The sequence below is a fragment of the Electrophorus electricus genome, chromosome 10 (assembly GCF_041902795.1).
Source record: "Electrophorus electricus isolate QZ-2024a chromosome 10, ASM4190279v1, whole genome shotgun sequence".
NCBI classification, from domain to species: domain Eukaryota; kingdom Metazoa; phylum Chordata; class Actinopteri; order Gymnotiformes; family Gymnotidae; genus Electrophorus; species Electrophorus electricus.
The window spans coordinates 10,601,395-10,614,814 of record NC_137506.1 but is presented as its reverse complement, the minus strand read 5'-3'; the positions used below and the strand labels follow the sequence as shown (position 1 = coordinate 10,614,814).

Below are 13,420 nucleotides of genomic sequence, written 5' to 3'. Positions count from 1 at the left end.
TCTGTTATTTCCCCAAATAAAACGAACACACATTTTATTCAACCTCTTAATACATTTCTCATTCGGAGGGAAAACCGTAGTCAAAAACAACAATTTCGACAAAACAAAGGTCTTAACCTCCTGTTTTCTAGTCTTATAGTTTGACACCCTCCATTTTCCCAATTCTAGTTTAATTTCACACTCCTTCTTCTCCCAATTCCGTTCGCTACATTTACTATTTACTACCATCAAACCTAATATTTTAATTTCATTTTTTATTTCTACATCTATTGGTACAGGTTGCCCATCTCCTATCCATACCCCTTCACTTTTACTTTCATTTAATTTCGCTCCAGCCACAACTTCATACTTTTCAAAGTGTCTCTTAACTATATGAAACTCATTTTGATTCTTGACATAAGCCATCACATCATCTACGTACGCAGATATTTTCCATCTTTCCATACCTAACATTTGAACACCTTGTAATTCCTGATCATTTTTAATTTTATATAATAGTGGGCTAATAGCGATGACATATAATGCAGCACTCAATGGGCATCCTTGTTTAACCCCTCTATGTATTTCAAAATCTTCAGTTAACACACCATTAACATTAATTTGTACTTTTGATTTACTATACAATAATTTAATCATATTTACAAACCTCTCTGGAAAGCCATAATGTTCCAATGTACACCATAAGTAGTCTCTAGAAATATAATTGAAGGCCTTTTTCTGATCCAGTCCTATTATATAAAAATCCCTCTCAGACCCTTCAGTAACCAAACTCCTTATTACTACTAAACTATCCCACATGTATCTTCCTCTTATCACACATATCTGTTCCAACTCTATGATATCATTCAATATTTCTGACATCCTATTAACAATTATTTTTGCACAAATTTTGTACTCCAAGTTCAATAGGGTTAACCTGTCTCCAATTATCCAACTTACAAGGATCTCCTTTTTTATATATTAATGATATCACACTATGATAAAATGAATCATGCAATTGCCCCCCATCTAATGCTTCATTAAAAACATCAGCAATTTCACTAACGCAAACCTTATGAAATTCAGCAGGTAAACCATCGGCTCCTGGAGTCTTGCGTATGTTTAATTCCTCTATTGCTCTGATAACTTCTTTTTTCCTAATTAATTCTTCCAACTCCTGCAGCTCCTCCCCTTGAATTCTAAAATAATCACCTGGAATGTAAACCTAGCCGAGGTCCACAACGAGGTGCGATTTGTAAAAGGACATTTTTTTTTCTCTCAGAGATAGAAATCTGGAGAAATAAATATATTAATTTATTACCCCCCATCAGAGAACCTTTAGAGCTTTATTATTAAAAATAAGACAGACAGATGAACAGACAAACGCAAAATGTATATAGAATATTTTTAAGTATTCGCCATCTGCACAATTACAGGAATGATGTGTGTGTGTGTGTGTGTGTGTGTGTGTGTGTGTGTGTGTGTGTGTGTGTGTGTGTGTGTGTGTGTGTGTGTATGTATGTATGTATGTATGTATGTATGTATGTATATGGTTATGTGCGAGTACATGTATGTTGGATTGTATATGTACACGTATTAGACTGTGATATTTATCGTTTATGGATTGGCTCTGTATGGATTTTATCAAAGGTGTCCAGTCTAGATTATTGGTTCTGTTATTGATTTATTCTGAGAATTATTCTATTGATATATAGTCTATCAATAGATTTTTCTATTGGGTCACACTAATATTATTTTTTGTTTTCCAGTTCATGAGTATGTTTTTTTTGTTTGTTGTTTTTTTGCAATAATATTTTTATTATATCAATATAATAATGTTATACATAGTATCCTGTCATATTGGTTGATGATATGTCACCTAGGAGACATAAAGATGGTGTTGGATGGATATGGTTATTTAAAGCATGGGATATGTTGGTGATGACGACTTGCCAAAATTGCTTGATAGGTGTGCTCTGCCGAGTGGTGTGAATGTAATCGTTAGCTGTGTTTTGAGTAAAGTATGTACAGATTGCTGAGCTTGTGAAACCAATTTTAAACATCCAATGTGTAGTATAATGTACTCTGTATTATTTTGTACTGAATGCATTGTAGGTTAGTGTTGCTGTCATGTGGTAATGATTAATCCAAACTGCGGCGCCGGGGGCTGGTAATAAATCTTCCTCCCATTGTCTCGATGGTAGGGTAATTGTGAGATTTGATTTCACTATTATTTTGTATATCTTAGATAATAGGTTTTTTGTATTAAGAATGTTTGTTTATAAATTCTGATATGGATGTAGGTATCGGAATTGATTTTTGAACACATAGGCGATCTTAGCTGATGGTATTATAGGAACTGGGTGCTTTCTATACCGTATTTTGGGGCTAGTTGTGGGCGTGACATGAAAGAAGTCTTATGATAAATATGTTTAAGGTGTGTAATGCCTTTTTCTATCCAAGATGTAAAGTTTAATATTTTTGTTCATGGTAAATTCTGGATTGTTCCAAATGGGAGAATGAATAGTTTGTGTGAGTGTGGAGTTTGGTATCTTGTGGAATTTCCACCAGACTGTTATTGTCATGGCCACCTTCAAACTGTTGAAACATGGATATTTTTGAATATGAGTCTGGGCACATTTGAAACACCTGCCGCAAACAGTACTGACATTATATCTTGTTTATGTGATTGGCTGTGTTTCTCTAGCCACAAGTACTTTTTGATTTATTTATTTTTTAATTTGGTAATTTTATATATAACAGCAACAACTGACATCTTAAGTTTTATGACAAAATGTGCAAACAAGCTGGCCTGAGAGGTGTGTAGCGGGATATGACTCAGTGCATCTCTGGTGCTGCTTTTGATGAGTACAGTGTCATGAGTGTGTCTGTCCAGCAGTGCAAAGAGGAGATACAGCTTCTTCTCCCGGAGGTTTCCGATAAATATGTAGATATGTTAGCACGATATAGAAAGACAGCTGCCCATTCTCATAGTCTAGGTACATGCCCACATTCCTGGGCAATTGTGTCAGTGCCAGAGGGGTCTCAGGCTTGGTGCAGGTGTACAACTTCTGGATGCTCCTCCAGAGCACCCAGAAACCCTCACAGTGGGTTTCTCAACTTGCCCAGACTCAAATCTGAATATCGGTGTCCGAAAGGTCTTAGAGAGGAACAAAAAACACAACACATTTGATTACATTGTTCCAGTATAAATATGGTTATCAAACATGCTTTTAAAAATATACTTCCATGGAGATGGTGCCCTACAGGGTAGTTTTGGAACAGTGTGTATAGGCTTAGTGTCATGTTGTGGCCCCGCCACCTCCTCAAACATCTTGGTGTGTGTGTGTTCGTCTGTGTTGCCACACCCTCTCGTGTCGTTCACCTGTTCTCTGTTATGTGTAATCGGCTTGGGTGTATATATGTCTCGTGTGTCATAGTACGTGTGTTGGTGTTTGAGATGTGCATAGTGTTTGAGCTTTGTTGTATGTTTTGCATGTTTGCAAAAATAAAAGTGCGTTTCATCGTGCCTCGTCCCCGCATCCTGCTTATCCTCGCAACGTCACAACTAGACCACTTTAGATGTAACTTAGAACCTCCAGTGACCTCTGTATGTGTTTTTTAGTTGTATGAGCTCCACTGGAGGACTCTGAATAGTTGACAATGGAAGAGGGGTATATCAGATTCACCCCTTCTGCCTCGGTGTGACAGATTAACACACTGCATTAACGTTTAGAAATAAAAACATATGGTAAACACAGTCTAGAAAATATTACCTTGTAACAATTCATTCAGTATATGAACTGTTTTCTCTGTCCTTATGTCTATAAAATAAAAGTAATAAAACATTTAAATGATAAATAAATTACATAAAACGTATAAATGTTCACAAATAAGAAACTACATTGGTCTGCACTTTTCTCCACAGATTCAAGGAACTCATGAAAGTTGGAAGCTATAGAAACACATAATACAGAATTATAGACTGACTGATGTGTGAGCAGAAAGATCACTGTGATGTTCTCATATCTAAAGCACTCAAAGCATTGATGTTATGTAAATGAACTGTGATCTGATTGGTTTAAGGAAATAGATTCACCTACTTTGAAGTTCAAGTTTTTATCAAAAGGTTAGAACTGGTTGACTATACTTTGTCTGTTCTGCAACAGGAAATGTAAACATTTATATCCAAAGTTTTACGCGATAGAAATCAATTCAAGACTACCCGTTATTGACCGCTAGATGGCGGAAGATACGAAAAAATAAATGAGTCCAGATCCTCCTGCCCGACTTTACGGTGAGACTCTGCTTTTACGTCATTAAAACGCTAAAGAAAAAAGGCCGCCATATTTGTAGTTCCACAACGTGAAAAGGCGTCATTTTGTATGCCAACGAATGAATAAACACCATGCCATGCCTTGAAGACGACGAAATTGCAATCTATTTAGCTAGCCATAAGAATAAGAATAGCTGTATGATTTACACAATCACAAATATATTACATGTACATACATCTACATTTCAGTCGATCAAAATGTTTCACGCACTTATAACCGCAACTTTATGTTACAGCGGTCATATCAGAGATTTACCAATATAAAACGCAACAGGTGTCGTGTTCTGTAATAGAACATTTTAACATTTATATCCATATTACACTGCAGAAATCAATTCAAGGCTGTAGATTCGTCGTACCAAATGACGTAAACTCAATATAAACCGCTGACTTAATTTAATGAACAGTATTAAGATAATGAGTGCGTACAGCGAGTCTTGTCTTACTGATGCCTGTTCTAACTGAACATAGGCAGACTCCTGCATGCTGACTGGTCTAGTCACCAAACACCTGCAGCTATGGCAGCTCGTAGCATACAAACAGGACAGTCGTTTATTCAAATGATCTACACTGACAACAGTTCTGAAATGTTACCCCTGCTGACATCCGAATTAATAACATTCAAGTTCAGCAAATGTTAGCGCATTTGACAATGGGACAGAGACAGAGCAGGACGAAAATCCACCCTCTGCCGACTGAACAAGAGCGGCGGAGGATGAGCAATGACTGGCCCATTAGACCAATCTTGAAGCGGATAGATTTCTGGGCAGAACGTGTCCAAAGCTGGAGGTTCGCAGCACGAAGATCAGGCACTTCTACAATTAATTCTCCAAGAGGCCTAATAAGAACACCTGTGGAGGAAAACGCCATTATTCCGGGTGCCATGTTGACCTTTCCATCAGTACCGTCAAAAACCAACAACTTCACGGTATCTGCAACCACGTATTTTGACTGGTACCTACCTGGTGCAGTGATTTGTGAGCAGAACCGCACCCTGGTCGCCTGGAACAACGGAGGAAATTCGAGTCCCGCAACTGATTTTAAAACGGACACCTCTCCATGAAGATTATGAAAACGCCCGCATGTACAGTTCTTTAAAAAATAAACAAATATCAAACAACACACGACCCATTGTGTTTGATTTTATGATGTATATGTACTGAACAGACATGAACAGCCTGTGTATTGTGAAAATACATGTATGTGTCTTCTACAGCAATTACTGTGCCGTGCACACTTTAAGTTTGGCATGAAGTGTTTGCTTTTTCCAAAGCAAGTAGTTTTAAATTATTCTCATAGAATAAATTTCGCAAAGACATGGACTTCTCAGTTGACCGTAGAAAGATGTTTTTTTTTGTATTTAATTTCTTGAATGCGAATCGTATGTAGGTTACCACTGCTAAGCTTCACCACTGTCAAGGTAAGACCTCAAAAGGACGCAGAAAATTATTTTAACAACAGCTTCTGCTGATTTATTCAATAACTGTATGACACCGTTTGAGTGTACGTACCGACTGAAAACAAACTCAAATTATTAGAGACACTCTTACTGCGTCTCCACATTGAAACATATCAGTTAGTTAGCTAGGCTGGCTAACTAGCTTAGCTTTATTAGCTAGCTAAGCTAATGGCGAAGAGGATTACGTTAAAGAACCCCCGGTCTACAGTTGTGCACATACAGGAAAATTAATGAATAGCATGGCAATACACGCATTTATTGAAACAGTTATGTAGCTAATATGCATTTGTAGTATGTGTGCCTGGCGTAGAAATGAGTCTTTTTTAGCCCATTAAGGCTATCTTAGCTAGGCTAGTTCGAGCAAGCGAAGTGCTGGTTGCTATGACAACGGGCTTGGTGTATTTTGCGACCTTGTCGGCTACATAAGACAAGTGTTTATTGCTTTACTGCTGCGGTGAACAGTTATTATTGTAACATTCTGCTAATGCCAGGTGTGTAGAATAACTCACTAGTGATGTTTACTTCGAGACTTTGGCAGTTTTAAGATGGATAGAAAGCGAATGATCCAGCTAGCTGTCCTAGCTAACATGCAACCTTCTGTACATCCCGGGTACTCCCAGCCCTTATCAGGACCTCACAGTTCCCTTTGAGAACTCCCTGGTATCACGATCATAACTTTGGACAACCAGTTGTCATTCTCAACTCATGTTTCAGATTTCTCCTTTGTAACATACGAAGGATTCGCAGGAAGCTACCCAGGTGCTTGTGCGGTCTCTTGTGATCTCAAAGCTAAACTACTGCAACTTACTACTTGCTGGTCTAGTAGTACTCTAGTACTTATTGTTTATTGCACTTATCAATGTTTAAGGTAGATCTTATGCATTTCGTACTTCTTGTTAGGAACTGGTTCAAAGTGACAAGTCCTTCAGTTTCGATCTCCTCCAAGTTACCCTCTGCCCTCTGTCCTCTGTAGCCGGATCTCAAATTCAAGTTCAAGTTCAGTTTATTCGTCACATACATAGTCATACACAGTATAACTCGCAGTGAAATGGTGGAGAGTGCTCTGTCCAAACTGAGGAAAAGAAACAGGGGTGCTTAGAGAAAAATATATATATGCAAGATAAATATATATATTCTATGTATGTACAAAAATATATTAACAATGTATGTATAGTATATGTATATTATGATTATATACACAGTGTACAATGTATATGGTTGGGTATATATGTACACAATCTACAGAATGTACAGTGCAGGTGTAATATGGTTGGGTATATATGTACACAATCTACAGAATGCACAGATCCATTTTGTATAATAACATATCTACAGTTGTTGTGTAACAATGTAATTGAGTATAAATCTATATATACAGATGTACAGATATACAGTTATATTACATGGTGGTGGTTGTCCCCACAGTTTATCAGTTTCCCTGATTCAGGGCCTGAATGGCCTGTGGGAAGAAGCTCCTCTTGGAGATCCAGTCGCACAGGGATGTATGCAGTCCTAGATCCCCCAACTTAGTAGTGAGTAGGGAGGGGATGATAGCGTAAAATGCTGAATTGTAGTCGACAAATAGCATTTTAACATAATTTCCCCTCCCTTCGTCCATGTGAGTCAGTGTAGTGTGGAGCAGATGTGCAATTGCATCGTCAGTGGAGCGGTTGTGGCGGTATGCAAACTGCAGTGGGTCCATGGAGGCTGGCAGTGAAGATGTGATGAAGTCTGACTAGCTTTTCAAAGCACTTCATCACGACTGATGTGAAAAGAAACAGGGGTGCATAGAGAAAAATATATATATGCAAGATAAATATATATATTCTATGTATGTACAAAAATATATTAACAATGTATGTACAGTATATGTATATTATGATTATATACACAGTGTACAATGTATATGGTTGGGTATATATGTACACAATCTACAGAATGTACAGTGCAGGTGTAATATGGTTGGGTAAATATGTACACAATCTACAGAATGTACAGATCCATTTTGTATAATAACATATCTACAGTTGTTGTGTAACAATGTAATTGAGTATAAATCTATATATACAGATGTGCAGATATACAGTTATATTACATGGTGGTGGTGGTCCCCACAGTTTATCAGTTTCCCTGATTCAGGGCCCGAATGGCCTGTGGGAAGAAGCTCCTCTTCAGCCTCTCTGTCTTGGTCTTCAGGGAGCGGAAGCGCCTCCCTGACCTCAACAGAGAGAAGAGTCTATTGTTGGGATGTGTGGGGTCCTTCACAATTTTCCTGGCCTTGGTCTGGCACCGCTTGTAGTAGATGGTCTGCAGGTCAGGAAGTTCCGTGTGAGTGATGCGCTCTGCTGAACGCACTACCCTTTGGAGTGCTTGTCTGTCCTGCTTGGTGCTATTCCCAAACCAGACTGTGATGTTCCCCGTGAGGATGCTCTCGATAGTGCAGGTGTAGAAGTTCCGCAGTACTTTGGAGGGCAGTCTGAAGTCTCTTAGGCGTCTGAGGTGGTAAAGATGCTGACGAGCCTTCTTTGCCAGGGAGTTGGTATGGCGGGACCAGGACAGGTCCTGCGAGATGTGAACTATCTACTCTCTCCACCGTGGTTCCACCGATCCTCACTGGTTGGTAGTGCCGCTCCTGCTTCTTGCTGCAATCCACGATCAGCTCCTTTGTCTTACTGACGTTTAGGAGGAGATTATTTTCCTGGCACCAGTTTTCCAGGTGTTTAATCTCCTCCCGGTAGGCCCTCTCGTCGTTGTCCGAGATCAGACCCATGACAACGGTGTCGTCAGCAAACTTGACAATGATGTTAGAGCTGGAAGTGGCTGTGCAGTCGTAGGTGTACAGTGAGTAGAGCAGGGGGCTTAGGACACAACCCTGAGGAGCTCCAGTGCTGAGGATGAGGGTGGATGAGGCGCAGTTGCCCACCCGTACTGATTGTGGTCTGTCTGTTAGGAAGTTGGAGATCCAGTCGCACAGGGATGTATGCAGTCCTAGATCCCCCAACTTAGTAGTGAGTAGGGAGGGGATGATAGTGTTAAATGCTGAACTGTAGTCGACAAATAGCATTTTAACATAATTTCCCCTCCCTTCGTCCACGTGAGTCAGTGTAGTGTGGAGCAGATGTGCAATTGCATCGTCAGTGGAGCGGTTGTGGCGGTATGCAAACTGCAGTGGGTCCATGGAGGCTGGCAGTGAAGATGTGATGAAGTCTCTGACTAGCTTTTCAAAGCACTTCATCACGACTGATGTGAGGGCGACAGGGCGGTAGTCATTGAGGTCGGAGGGTCGAGGTTTCTTTGGGACGGGGACGATGGTGGACTGCTTGAAGCTGGACGGGACGATACCGAGCGTCAGGGAGAGATTGAAGATGTCGGTGAATACCGGGGCTAGCTGATCTGCGCAGGCTTTGAGGACCCTCCCGCAGATACCGTCTGGTCCCATCGCCTTCCTGGTATTTACCCTTTTAAACACTCTCCTCACGTCACTCTCCGTGATGATGAGAGGGCGCTGTTCTATGGTGGGCCCCGCGCATGTGCCATTGGCTGCGCCGATAGTGCCATTTGGACTTGCGCTGTTAGCACTAGCGCCGTTAGCACTGGCGCTGTTAGCATTAACGCTGTTAGCATTAGCGCTGCTAGATGTAGCCTTGAAGCGAGCAAAGAATGTATTCTAACCCTAGCACATTTTTATGACAATGTTAGTCTTTATAGTTTCCATAACTAGGTGCTTAACTGAAATCAGCTCGCGTGATCCACTCCACAGGTCAAAGTACTCTCTCATCTAGTCCTCCCTCATAATAAGCTCTGAGCTGGTTGTTTGATTTCCAGCCATTCTCTCTTCCTCCTTCAGTGATTCGGTCGCACCGTTGACCCTCCTCCGTCATATTTGACTTGTTCCAGTAGCTTGTGTGATTGTGGCCGTTCTGATTTAAGAAGGCTTCTCAGATGTGTTTTGATGTTCCGACTTGCCGTGCCTATACTTTCATCTGCCTCCATCTTAGTTCTCCCTCACAACCACTCGAATCCTCCTGATCTTCCCTCGTGTTCCCACTATACAGACAGCCCACATAAAGGCCCTATAAGAACGATTCAGCCAAATCCTGAGCACCTCAGCTTCTCTGAGGAAAGGCCTCTCTGTAAACTTTAATTATGCTGTGCTGTGCTGTGCTCACCCCCCCACCCTCGTTGCCATTCCCCTTCTTCTGCATGTGTGCAGTCTCTCTCTCTCTCTCTCTCTCTCTCTCTCTCTCTCTCTCTCTCTCTCTCTCTCTCTCTCTCTCCATCTTTTCTGTCTTTTGCTAGGTTTTATGTCCACACCCTCATTATTCTCACATTTTCTACCTCAAATCCCAGCAGCTGAACAGCCAGGTAGCAGAGCAGGGGAATGTCATGTATAACGTGGACAGTGCTCAGGTCCTTCCTGCTCCTGTGGACTTGAAACCAGGTCAGGCCTCACTGTCCCTTTCAACCCTCTAACTACATCACACCCACACACAGCTGGTTTAGGGCTAGCTAGCACATGCATGAACTTCCTTATGAAACTAGTACTAGTTTTGTGGATGATTTGCTTTTGACTCCACTGATTATTATTTTATTTGAATTTTTTTCCCCCTTTTTGGTGGTTCAACTTTCCCAACCCTCATCTGTGATTGGCTGTAGATGACGAGCCAAAGCTTGAGTGTGCAATGCTGAAGTCTTCATCACCAGCACTACGGCCAGTCGAGCCTCCTGTGCAGAGACGAGAGCCCGGCAGTCCTGCTTTTGCTCCTGCCCCTGTCTCTGCACATGGACCCGTCCCAGCTCCAGCTCCCACTCCTGCCCCCACCCCAGACTCTTATCCCCCTGAGAAATCAGAGCTTCCTCCGCAGATGTTTAACCAGCTGATGAAGCAGGTGATGGACCTCACCATCGACACGGAGGAGCGCCTCAAAGGCGTGGTTGACCTGGTTTTTGAAAAAGCCATCGATGAGCCCAGCTTCTCTATGGCCTATGGCAATATGTGCAGCTGCCTGGCTATGGTGAGTAACATGTTCCCATACATTGCTGCTGAAGTTCCATACAAAAGCAAATGCCACACAGAAGTGAACTCTGTTTGAACCACTCTAAACAGACATGGAGCTTTAATCAGCTTCTATTTAGTAACAGAACTCTCAACACTATCTTATACCCAAGTGTTTCTCCTACATGTCTTTCCTGTGTAGTTAAAAGTGCCCATGGCAGACAAGCCCACCAGCACTGTGAGTTTCCAAAAGCTGCTGCTGAACCGCTGTCAGAAGGAGTTTGAGAAGGACAAGGTCAACGATGATGTTTTGGAGAAGCTGCGGCACCAGCTGGAAGCGACCACTTCAGTAAGCAGCACTCCTGTCTAGTTTACCCGACTCACCAACCCACAGATCAGGAGAAAGGGGACTGAAATCGGCAGCAGTGCTGGGAGGCGGCCAGGTCGTTATCGGGGCCAAACGTGTTGTTTCTTGCTTTTGTCTTTGTTCTGGTTACTCCTCGCAAGGCCAGCGAGCAGGAGAGGCTGGAGGAGGATCTGGAGGAGGCGAAGGACAAGGCCCACAGGAGGTCCATCGGTAACATCAAGTTCATCGGGGAGTTGTTCAAGCTGCGCATGTTGTCGGAGGCCATCATGCACGACTGCGTGGTCAAATTATTCATGAACCACAACGAGGAGAGCCTGGAGCGTCTGTGCCACCTCCTCACAGCCATCGGCAAAGACCTGGACTTGGAGAAGGCCAGGGTAAGCAGGCCGCGGGCCTGGTCTGGGTTGATTTAATATTCTCAGCAGATGCTCAGCACTTGCATCGGTTTATCTTTAGTATGTCATGTAAAGGTTTACGGGGCATGTGTAGATGAGTGCTAGTGTGCAGTGCAGCGACTGTGCCTATTTTATCCAGATTTGGTCTGTGTTGCGTTTTTCACAACAAGTACTTTACACATCGAAACTGGATGAAGAAGTTTTGGATATTGTATCTTGACTGTCAGTTTTGTCTCTAGTAGGAACAGCAGTTGTGATGTTGACAGTTCAGTCACCAACTAGTTTGACAGTTATATGTGTTCAATTTTCCTGGTCTTTTTTATTGTGTATTTTTTTCTCCATGCACGCTTTTAACCAAAAAACAAGCATGTTGAAATGTTGTCTATAAAAGTTTTGCTGTCAGTGTTTTCTGTTGCTTGCCTGTTGCCTGCACTCTGACTACAGGGTAGCCAACTAATTAGGATCATCATCTATAGTGCGACTAGCATGCTGCGCTGATATCAGTGTATTATTAGGCCTTGGCAATGATTTTAAAAGTGTCCAAGTTCATGTTGTTTAGTGAAGTTGTCAGTGTGGTTGTTAGCTCTGCTCCTACTGCAGCTGACAAAATGAAAGGCTTTTATTCAGGACTGGTCAGCTGTTAGAAGGTTTTGCTCTCACAGCCTCCTCCACGTTTGCCGCCTCCTGCTGCTGCACCCTGGATTCCCCAAAGCCAAGTGCAGCTGATGACAGCACAGCTACACCCACAGTGGCAGTGAACTGCTTTACAGCACTGACCAACGTGCAAGGCAGCAGGGTTTACATAAGAGTCATAAACGTCTTGCGACATGAGTTCAGCTGAGAGCACACCTGATCGAATCGAAAGGGGTAGAATACCTGAAATTTTTCTACGTTTCTCTTACACTCTCTCTCTCTCTCTCTCTCTCTCTCTCTCTCTCAGCCAAAAATGGATCACTACTTTAAATATATAGAAAAGACAGTGAAGGAGAGGAGGGGTTCCTCACGCATTCGTTTCCTGCTCCAGGACGTCATCGACCTGCGACTGGTTAGAGACTCTGCCTGTGTTTGTGTGTTTGTGTTTGCCATTCCAGCGCATGGTGATGCAAAAGTATGCATCTGCTGATTTTGCTTTTCTAGCATAACTGGGTGTCGCAGCGAGCTGACCACGGGCCCAAGACCATTGAACAGATCCATCAGTAGGCCAAACTTGAGGAGCAGAGGAAGGTGCACCAGCAGCTGCTGTCCAAACACAACAAGAGGCAAAGGTGTGGCCCTCAAATCCGTGACAGCCTTTTTCACCTGGCTGTGCGAGGCCGAGGACAAGTCCAAGGACAATTGACAATTGCTAAAAGACAATATAATAATTCAAAACAATAATAAAACTGTGACAAAGAAACAAACGTTCTGACTCTAATGTATTTTTGTTTTTTCCTTTATGAACTGCAGATAAAACTATATTTAACATTTGCAGATGTTCAAAACAAAAGGCAGAGGTGAATATAGAAATAATATTATTTATTTTTATTTTATTCTTCCTTGGTTTCTTCTGAATTCAGATAGGCTCTGCCCACTAGATTTCACTTTTTTTGTTTGTTTGGGTTTTTCCTAGGATTTTCACACCAATCTGAGTGAAATTGGTGTCAAAATATTTGCAAGAGTCTGAATCTCAATAATTATTTAAACAACTTCACTCTCTTCATCTGACCAGTCATTAAGCTCCACTGGTTTCTTCACTGTTTGGAGTTTCAGTACTTCTAGCACTTGTAATATTAGAATAGAATCCCTTTATTTACTAAAGGTACACAGAAATGTACACAGGTACACAGAAACTTATTGTATGTAAGAGTGCAATAGTTCAAAGCTGTATTAGTGCAGATAAATACAACTA

At 41.7% G+C, this 13,420-nt stretch overlaps 1 protein-coding gene across 1 annotated transcript; it reads left to right on the top strand.

The window, feature by feature from the left end:
* The first annotated feature begins 11,360 nt into the window (after window positions 1-11,360).
* LOC145659323 (eukaryotic translation initiation factor 4 gamma 3-like) lies at window positions 11,361-12,913 on the top strand. Its single transcript, XM_081721014.1, has 3 exons — window positions 11,361-11,514; window positions 12,473-12,577; window positions 12,670-12,913. Exons 1-3 carry the CDS (start codon window positions 11,386-11,388, stop codon window positions 12,730-12,732), a joined length of 297 nt encoding a protein of 98 aa, XP_081577140.1. The 5' UTR covers window positions 11,361-11,385; the 3' UTR covers window positions 12,733-12,913.
* Window positions 12,914-13,420: the final 507 nt, after the last annotated feature.